The 9,875-nt window shown below is 47.6% G+C and overlaps 1 protein-coding gene across 19 annotated transcripts in view; it reads right to left on the bottom strand.

Moving 5' to 3' along the window:
* Positions 1 to 1,798: 1,798 nt before the first annotated feature.
* The window catches only part of HTR1D (5-hydroxytryptamine receptor 1D), a 53,461-nt gene continuing 45,384 nt past the window's right edge, over positions 1,799 to 9,875 (bottom strand). For 4 of the 19 annotated variants that reach the window (XM_063631579.1, XM_063631577.1, XM_063631575.1 and 1 more), the window contains 3 exons: positions 8,379 to 8,437; positions 7,498 to 7,611; positions 1,799 to 4,895 (listed from right to left, as the gene is read on the bottom strand). In XM_063631579.1, coding sequence (XP_063487649.1) covers positions 2,983 to 4,116 — 1,134 coding nt within the window. In that variant the 5' untranslated portion in view covers positions 4,117 to 4,895; positions 7,498 to 7,611; positions 8,379 to 8,437 and the 3' untranslated portion in view covers positions 1,799 to 2,982. Of the gene's footprint in view, positions 4,896 to 7,264; positions 7,612 to 8,003; positions 8,086 to 8,378; positions 8,438 to 9,875 lie in introns of all 19 variants that reach the window. The other 15 variants (XM_055262082.2, XM_063631572.1, XM_063631570.1 and 12 more) reach the window with 7 other exon arrangements.

Genomic DNA, 9,875 nt, shown 5'->3' with positions numbered 1-9,875 from the left:
AGGCTGGTCTCAAACTCCTGAGCTCAAGTAGACCTCTTGCTTCAGCCTTCCAAAGTGCTGGGATCACAGGCATGAGCCACCATGCCCAGCCCATAAGCAGGTTTCTTTACCTCATCTATAAAATCAAGATGACAAGTAAATGAGAAAGTGTATGCAAGGAGCATTATAGGCACTTAATAAATCGTAGCTGTTATTTTTATATTGCTGTTCGACCTTGAGTAGGTCAGTGTGAGAGCTCTTGTGCCAAGCACTGTAGTAACTTATAAAATAACATATCTATTATTATCCCCATTATATAGTTGAAAATGAGACAAAGAGAGATAAAGAAACTTTTTTAGGCCATGTGTGGTGGCTGAGGCCTGTATTCCCAGCATTTTGGGAGGCCGAGGGGGGAGAATTGCTTGAGCCCAGAAGTTTGAGACCAGCCTGGGCAACATAGTAAGATCCCTATCTCTACTGAAAATTTAAAAAATTAGCCAGTCATGGTGGTGCGAGCCTGTGGTCCCAGCTACTCAGAAGGCTGAGCCTGGGAGGTCAAGGCTGCAGTGAGTCCTGATTGTGCCACTGTACTCCAGCCTGGGCAACAGAATGAGATCTTGTCTTAAAAAGAAAACAAAAGGGCCGGGCTTGGTGGCTCACGCCTGTAATCCCAGCACTTTGGGAGTCTGAGGCGGCTGGATCACCTGAGGTCAGGAGTTCGAGACCAGCCTGGCCAACATGGTGAAACCCTATCTCTACTAAAAATACAAAAATTAGCCAGGCGTGGTGGCACATGCCTGTCATCCAAGATACTTGGGAGGCTGAGGCAGAAGAATGGCTTGAAACCAGGAGGTGGAGATTGCAGTGAGCTGAGATAAGGCTATTGCACTCCAGCCTGGGCAACAAGAGCGAAACTCTGTCTAAAAAAAAGAAAAAAAAAGAAGGAAAGAAAGAAAAGAAACTTGTCCCGGTTCACCCAGGAGAAATTGGTTGCACTCAGATTTGAGCTGAGACATCAGGTCCTGAGCCGTTTTTGTTTTTGTTTTTGTTTTTCTTTGAGACAGAGTCTCGCTCTGTCTCCCAGGCTGGAGTGCAGTGGCGCAATCTCGGCTCACTGCAAGCTCCGCCTCCTGGGTTCACGCCATTCTCCTGCCTCAGCCTCTCGAGTAGCTGGGACTACAGGCGCCCGCCACCACGCCCGGCTAATTTTTTGTATTTTTGGTAGAGACGGGGTTTCACCATTTTAGCAAGGATGGTCTCGATCTCCTGACCTCGTGATCCACCCACCTCGGCCTCCCAAAGTGCTGGGATTACAGGCATGAGCCACCGCGCCCGGCCCTTTTTTTTTTTTTTGAGATAGGATCTTGCTCTGTCACCCAGGCCAGAGTACAGTGACATGATCATGGCATACTGTAGCCTCAATCTCCCATGCTCAAGCAATCCTCCCACCTCAGCCTCCCAAGCAGCTGGGACTACAGGTGCACACCACCATGTCTGGATAATTTTTGTATTTTTTTGTAGAGGCAGGGTTTTGCCATGTTTCCCAGGCTGGTCTTGAACTCCTGGGCTCAAGCAATCCTCCCACCTTAGCCTCCCAAAGTGCTGGGATTATAGGTATGAGCCACTGAGCATGGCCACTGAGCTCTTAATCATCACGCTGTCCTTACTTCCTCACATCCTGATAGGAGATAACAAGTGCCAAGGCTGGAGCGTGGGACCTGGCATGTGGTAGGTGCTCAACAAATGCTAGAGACTGAATTGAGTTGAATGGTTTCTCATCCAGGGAGAGTGGGAAAAATAACCCAAAGACGTTACTGGCCATGATGTCTCGTGCTTTTTATTTGATAAGACTCAACATCTCTAATGAGTTTCCAGATCTCTAATGAGAAAGAGATGTAAAAAAAATTCAGAAAAAAAATTCAGGATGGTGTCCCAGGCAAAGCGGGGGCTGGGGGGCAAGTGTCTAAAGCCCGTCAATCTACCTCAAAGGGGTGATCATGGGTTTCAACTTCAGAATGTGAAGATGGTGCAGGGATATTGGGGAAGAAGGAAGGGTACAGGGTAGTCAGTCTGGTCCCAACCATCCTACCCCCGCTACCGCTAACCTCTGAATCTCTCTCCAAGTCACTCTATATCACTGGCACTGCAAATACTGACTTTCTCTTCACGGACAACTGGGAGAGATTTAATCTAAGAAAGACTCAGTGGAAGAAACGCATGGAAATTATTTTCCAATCAAGGTGCCACACAGAATGGAGACCCATCCTGGCTCCAAATTCTCTTTCAATTCAGGTCATTAATCTTATCCACCCTCCTTTAAGCTCCATATAGATCTCAGGTAGACCAGAGAGCCTTCCCTTTGAGCCTGGGGTCTTTTCTATAGTTAAGTCGATACAGCTTCTCACCTGAACTGTATCAACTGGGAATCTCGTAGGTCACATTTCTTCCAACAAAGAGGAACTGTGAAAACATTATGTTGGCCAGGCACAGTGGCTCATGCCTGTAATCCCAGCACTTTGGGATGCCGAGGCAGGCGGATCACGAGGTCAAGAGATCGAGACCACTCTGGCCAACATGATGAAACCCCATCTTTATTAAAAATACAAAAATTAGCTGGGCCTGGTGGCACACGTTTGTAATCCCAGCTACTCTGGAGGCTGAGGCAGAATCTCTTGAACCCGGGACGCGGAGGTTGCAGTGAGCCGAGATTGCGCCACTGCACTCCAGCCTGGTGAGAGGGCAAGACTCTGTCTCAAGAAAAAAAAAAAGAAAGAAAATATTATGCTAAGTAGTGAAATCAGTCCTGCCTCCCACCCCCCACCACCCACAGCTCTTTCAGAAGTTAAGAAAACAACAGGAAAAAGAACAATTCTGTTGATTGAACCAAGACTCAAGATATGATTAATTAATCCAAGTCTCAGAAAATAATTAAAAAAAAAAAAAAAGACAATCCTGATGAGGTTACAGGACACAAAAGATAACAAGAGTCATCACCGAATAAGACTAGGAGGCCTTCCGGAAAGGGACAACTTTCTGAAAAGCTTGCCGAAACTCTTCATTAAACACAGTGTAGATTATTGGATTGATGAGGGAGTTTAAATAGCCTAGCCAGGTGAAGAAGTCAAAGAGCGCCGGGTGGATCCAGCAGGAGTCCCGGCAGATGGGAAGGACCAGAGACACCACGAAGAAGGGCAGCCAGCAGATGATAAAGGCCCCCAGAATGATGCCCAGGGTTTTAGTGGCTTTCCTTTCTCGTGCAGCGGAAATCCTCTTGCGTTCCAGGGCACTATCAGCAAGCTTGATTTTCACGTGGTTGAAAAAGAGAGGGGAGCCAGCCAAGTGCGAGTGCCCCTCATGGAGGCTGGGGTTGAGCGAGCAGAGGGAGGACCCTGCAGAGCCTGTGATGAGGTGGGCCGTGGTGAAGCGCTTCCCATAGAGTGAGGGCGGATTCAGGATGCGGTTCCGGGCAGCCCGGTATATCCGGCCATATAGGATGATGAGCAACACTGAGGGAACGTAGAAGGCCCCACAGGTGGAGTAGATGGTGTAGGAGATCTGAGAGGTGTTCACCAGGCAGTCCGACATCTCCTCCTGGGCCTTGGCCTGCCGCCAGAAGAGCGGGGGGATGGAGATGCAGATGGAGATGGCCCAGACGATGGCGATCATGGTGGCCGCGTGGCCAGCCGTCCTGCGTTTACTGTACTCCAGGGCATCCGTGATTGCCCAGTACCTGTCCAGAGCAATGACACAGAGATGGAGGATGGAGGCTGTGCAGCACGTGATGTCAGAAGACAGCCAGATGTCACACAAGATTTGGCCAAAGTTCCAGGTGTGGGTGATGGTATAGGCGATGCTGATGGGCATGACCAAGATGGAAACCAAGAGGTCAGTGGTGGCCAGGGAGCCAATCAGGTAGTTGGCAGGGGTGCGGAGCTTCCTGGTGAGTAAGATGGTGGTGAGTACAAAGGCGTTGGAGAGGACTGTGGCCAGTGTGATGATGGAAAGGATCACGGCAAGGGAGATCTTGAGCGCCTGGAGGGTCCTGGGATCCCAAGCCTCTGGGGTTTCTGTGGCATTCAGGGATCTGTTGGAGGCCTCCTGGGGAAGGCCTTCTGCTGACTGGTTCAGTGGGGACATGCTAGGTGGCTCTCTCTTCCCACAGACCTCCACACATTTGGCACCTTCCTTCAAGGTTGTCCTGACAACAGAGCAAAGTCATCCTTCTGCTTCGCACTGGTGGGAGCCGTACACCAGAACAGACCACAGTGAAGAGGTCTCAAGACTGGACTATTCTCTAAGTACAGCTGCAATAAAATAAAATTAAATAATAATATTAAAAATATTAAACAAGACCGGACTATTTGAAGAACGCTGAGACAACTACCAGCTGGTAGTTAAAGGTCTTTCCTAAACCACAGGAATCCCAAGATGTCTCAGGGTTCTGGAACTTTTCCCAGCAGATGGTCATGCCCAGGGGACACATGCTGAATTTGTTAGACAATTATCAGGGGATCACACCCAGGTGGGCAATGCCCTGGGATTCTTGCCTTTGGCATCTGGCTCTGTTCAAAGCTTGAGACATTCGTGTGTTTAATGAGAACTTCAGAATTCCTCTCATAATAATTGAAACGATTCTGGATTTAGGGTTGCTTCTGAGGAGCTTTTAAAACTAGACACAAAAAGAAGTTCTAGCTGATTCAGAGAAGCAGTCCAGTCAGCACGGCAGCTCGCAGTTTTCCCAGGTTCATCTTGACGCATCCTAAGCTACTTAACTTTGGTTCCTATCCCACTGATCGTTTTAGAGCCTGAACAGACAAAACATCCTGGTTACCAAGACTCGAAGAATGCATAAGCTGGGACCAGGCAAAACAAACAGATCACTGTGGGTTCACGGAGCGGGGACACGTTCAGAAGATCTGGGGTTTAAAAAAGAAAAAAAAATAGAGTTAGTTTCTAGAAGGACAATGTGGAAGCCTGAAATGAACTATATGATTAAAAAGATACTACTTAAAGCTGGCCATAGTGCTGTGAAACTGGCATTCTAAAAAGTAGCAGAATACAGGGGAGGGTGATGTGCCCCACCCATGCAATTCCCAGAGGGGACAAAGTGTCGTAGTTTTTGGAATCATCACAAGCTTGTTAGAAGTACATGAAATCAGCTCTGTAAGTTGTGAATCAGAAAGCATCATTCTATTTATTTAGCAACAATGGAAACAAAATAAAACTGTACCCAGGGAAAGATAAAGGCCATCAGGAAAGAAACCAAATTGTTACAATGTATTTCTCTACACAGTATGGGGGGTGGTGGCCTTTTTTCTACTCATTTGAATTTTCCAAATGTCCTATAGTGAGCATGAATAATGTTTTTTTTTGAGATGGAGTCTCGCTCTGTTGCCAGGCTATAGTGCAGTGGCGCAATCTTGGCTCACTGCAACCTCTGCCTCCTGGGTTCAAGCGATTCTCCTGCCTCAGCCTCCCAAGTAGCTGGGACTACAGGCACATGCCATCATGCCCAGCTAATTTTTGTATTTTTAGTAGAGACCAGGTTTCACCATGTTGGCCAGTCTGGTCTCAAACTCCTGACCTCATGATCCGCCTGCCTTGGCCTCCCAAAGTGCTGGGATTACAGGCATGAACTACTGTGGCTGGCCCCTTGAAGCTTTTTTCAGACCTTGTCCTATGTACCTTTTCTTCTGGTTGTTCATTTGAATCCTATATAATAAACCAGTAATTTAAAAAATCATTTGTTTATTTATTTATTTTGAGATAGGATCTAGCTCTGTCCCCCAGGCTACAGTGCTGTGGCATGACCACAGCGCACTGCAGCCTCGACCTCCTGGATCAAGTGACCCTCCAACCTTAGCCTCCCAAGTAGCTGGAACTACAGGTGCACACCACCGTGTCCAGCTAATTATTTTTTATTTGTTTGTTTTCATAGAGGCAGGGTCTTGCTATGTTGCCAGGGCTGGTCTCAAACTCCTGGACTTAAGCGATCCTCCAGCCTTGACCTCCCAAAGTGCTGGGATTACAGGTGTGAGCGGCTTTAGCTTCTTAATGTTTTAAAAATCAATCACCAGCTGGGCACGGTGGCTCTTGCCTGTAATCCCAGCACTTTGGGAGGCCAAGGCGGGTGGATCACCTGAGGTCGGGAGTTCGAGACCAGCCTGACCAACATGGAGAAACCCCATCTCTACTAAAAATACAAAATTAGCCAGGCGTGGTGGTGCATGCCTATAATTCCAGCTACTCAGGAGGCTGAGGCAAGGGAATTGCTTGAACCCAGGAGGTGGAGGTTGCGGTGAGCCAAGATCGTGCCATTATACTCTAGCCTGGGCAATGAGAGTGAAACTCTGCCAAAAAAAAAAAAAAAAGAAGCAGCAGCAGCTAAACCTGCAATGCAGTATTTTCCCTCCCACTCCCCAAATTTGTGGGTGCTTCATTTAAAAAAAAATCTGCCTGGAGGAGAGGGGAAAGCCTCAATTTAAGAAAACCAATCCTAAGCCACCAACTCCAAAACATATATTACAATTTAAAGGATATTATAACAATATCTTTTGAAGAGCTCTTGCTATATTCCAGGCACTGAGCTAGCTTTGGGGCTAACAGTCACCCAACCTGTAAAGTGGGCAACATGGCTCCCAACTTATAATGGCCCAAACAATGCTCAGAGAGGTGATGCTACCTGCCCAAGGCCACCTGGCTGGAAGTGGAAAAACCAGGTCCAGAGCCCTCAAGAAATTTCTACCCTTGCCTACATTGCCTCAGTTGAGGATGAAAAGCCTTAAGGCATGCGTGTATAGCTGGTGTGATGACCCCCTCCTGCCCCCACTCGCCCCAGGCTCCACCCCAAAAGCCTCTGGCTGAAGTTTTGCTCCCATTTTGGTTCACATGGAAAATGTGAATTCTGGTTGGCTCGTTTGAAACTTTCTCCCCTGCAGACAGTCTGGGTGACTGAGGTGCGTCATTTCCCACGGAAGCCTGGTGTGCCTGCCCCACAAACTCATGCGGTCACTCCTTGAGTTCCAAGCATTCCAGTGACCTCATTTCAGCGAATGGCGTGGGTTCAGAAAGGCTCAAGGGGCTGGTGTGCGTGCAAGCCCTCCAGCCCTTGGCAACATCTTGGGAAGAAGGACAGGGACACAGGGACAGGAGCAGACAGACTTGGTTAGGAAGGCTAGGCTGTAGCTTTGCAAGAAGTAACACAATTCAGAGGCTGTCTCCTCTCCTGTCTGCTATCCCTCCCCATTGTGAACAAAGGTAGGAGAATTTCTCATAATCTAGCTACCTTTGGAGACATGGACTGTAGTCTATAAGCAACTATCTCTTTCCCATCACACTTCAAATAATAAAATAAAAAATACAGGCCAGGCGTGGTGGTTTACACCTGTAATCCCAGCACTTTGGGAGGCTGAGGCATGTGGGTCACCTGAGGTCAGGAGATCGAGACCAGCCTGGCCAACATGGTGAAACCCCATCTCTACTAAAATGCAAAAATTAGCTGGGCATGGTGGTGGGCACCTGGCTACTCAGGAGGCTGAGGCAGGAGAATCACTTGAATCCATGAGGCAGAGGTTGCAGTGAGCCAAGATCACGCCATTGCACTCCAGCCTGGGCGACAGAGCAAGACTCCACCTAAAAACAAAAAAAAATTAAAATGACAATGAAGGCCGGGTGTGGTGGCTTATGCCAGTAATCCCAACACTTTGGGAGGCCCAGGTGGGAGGACGGCTTGGGCCCAGGAGTTCAAGACCAGCCTGGGCAACATAGCAAGACTATCTATTTTATACAAAAGAAAAAAAAAAGAAAGAAAAATCAAAATGACAACAAGATACCATTTTCACCTAGTAGAAAAGTACAGCATTTTAAATCTGATCACATCATGTCAGTTAATAAGAGTGTGGAGCTTGGGAGACTGAGGCAGGAGGATTGCTTGAGCCCAGGAGTTCAAGACCAGGCTGGGCAACACAGTGAGACCCTGTCTCTTAAAAAAAAAAAAAGTGTGGGCCGGGCGCAGTGGCTCATACCTGTAATCCCAGCACTTTGGGAGGCCAAGGTGGGCGGATCAGGAGGTCAGGAGATCGAGACCACGGTGAAACCCCGTCTCTACTAAAAATACAAAAAAAAAAAAAATTAGCCGGGTGCGGTGGTGGGCGCCTGTAGTCCCAGCTACTCAGGAGGCTGAGGCAGGAGAATGGCATGAACCCACGAGGCAGAGCTTGCAGCGAGCCAAGATCGCGCTGCTGCACTCCGGCCTGGGTGACAGAGCGAGACTCTGACTCAAAAAAAAAAAAAAAAAAAAGTGTGGAGCAATTTTCTACCACTAGTAGAGTAAAAATTGGAGAAACTTCATAAGCAAACAATTTGGTATTATTTCATAAAACTAAAGATGTGATGACTACCTCATGATTCAGCAATTCCACTGCTGGGTATGCATGGCAGAGAAACTCTTCTGTGTTCGCTAGAAGACAGAAACAAGAATGGTCTTAGTAGCATGAAATAGCAAACAACTAAAAACAACCAAACGTCCATCAACAGCAGAATGGTAGCATATGGCGTATTCCTATGATGGAGGGCTACAGAGAAGCAAAACAGAGTAAACCACAGCTACACATACCAAAATGGTGATTGTCACAAACAAGGCAGAGTGCCAAAGTCAAAAACATGCAAGAAGAAACAAACTGTTAGGGAGATAAATATATGTGGCAAAACCATAAGGAAAAGCAAAAAAATTATAAATATAAAATTCAGGATAGTGGTTACTCCTGGAGGGAAAAGGAAGAAGGAATATAATCATAAAGGGTTTTATTTTATTTTATTTTATTTTTTTTTTTTTTTTGAGACGGAGTCTCGCTCTGTCACCCAGGCTGGAGTGCAGTGGCACGATCTCGGCTCACTGCAAGCTCCGCCTCCCGGGTTCATGCCATTCTCCTGCCTTAGCCTCTCCGAGTAGCTGGGACTACAGGCGCCCGCCACCACGCCCGGCTAATTTTTTGTATTTTTAGTAGAGACGGGGTTTCACCGTGGTCTCGATCTCCTGACCTCGTGATCCACCCGCCTCGGCCTCCCAAAGTGCTGGGATTACAAGCGTGAGCCACCACGCCGGCTTTAATTTTTGTTTTATTTTTCGTTTTTTGTTTTTTGTTTTTCGTTTTTTGAGACAGAGTCTCACTCTGTTGCCCAGGCTGGAGTGTAGTGACCCAGTCTCAGCTCACTGCAACCTCTGCCTCCCAGGTTCAGCCTATTCCCCTGCCTCAGCCTCCTGTGTAGCTGAGATTACAGGCATACGCCACCACGCCCAACCAATTTTTGTATTTTTAGTAGGGGGTTTCACCATGTTGGCCAGGCTGGTTTCGTACTGGCCAGGCTGGCCTCAAGGGATCTGCTCGTCTGAGCCTCCCAAAGTGCTGGGGGATCTACCCACCTCGGCCTCCCAAAGTGCTGCGATTACATGCATGAGCCACCGCACCCGGCCAGCAAAAGCTGGCCTCTTACAAAAGCAAAAGCTGGCCTCTTACAAAAGCTTCCTATCCAGGGCTCATTCAGCCTGCAGGAAGATCTGTCACCTCCACTTTCTGAGGGCTCTTTAACTAAGTGAGTCATAAAACCTTGCCAGAACAAAAAGGATGTATGGGTTTAATGTGTCCTTAGAAGCCAGTCTCATCTTTTTGGAAGAAAAAAATAAGGCTCTGTGATAAAAAGATTTGTTGCAGTAGAATACATCCCCCACAGAGTAATTTGTGGCTGTTCTTTCTGTAGAAGCTGTGTATACAGATGAGTGAGCTCTGTGGAGAAACCACTCTGCGCAAATCTGGACAGGGCTTTATATTTTACAAAATGCACCCACAGCTGTTATTTCATCTCATTCTCTCTCCTGCATGGGACCTCCTACAGCCTCA

This window comes from Symphalangus syndactylus, chromosome 22 (genome assembly GCF_028878055.3).
Source record: "Symphalangus syndactylus isolate Jambi chromosome 22, NHGRI_mSymSyn1-v2.1_pri, whole genome shotgun sequence".
NCBI classification, from domain to species: Eukaryota; Metazoa; Chordata; class Mammalia; order Primates; family Hylobatidae; genus Symphalangus; species Symphalangus syndactylus.
Note: the sequence above shows the minus strand (reverse complement) of the source record. Positions and strands in the feature narration are given on the sequence as shown.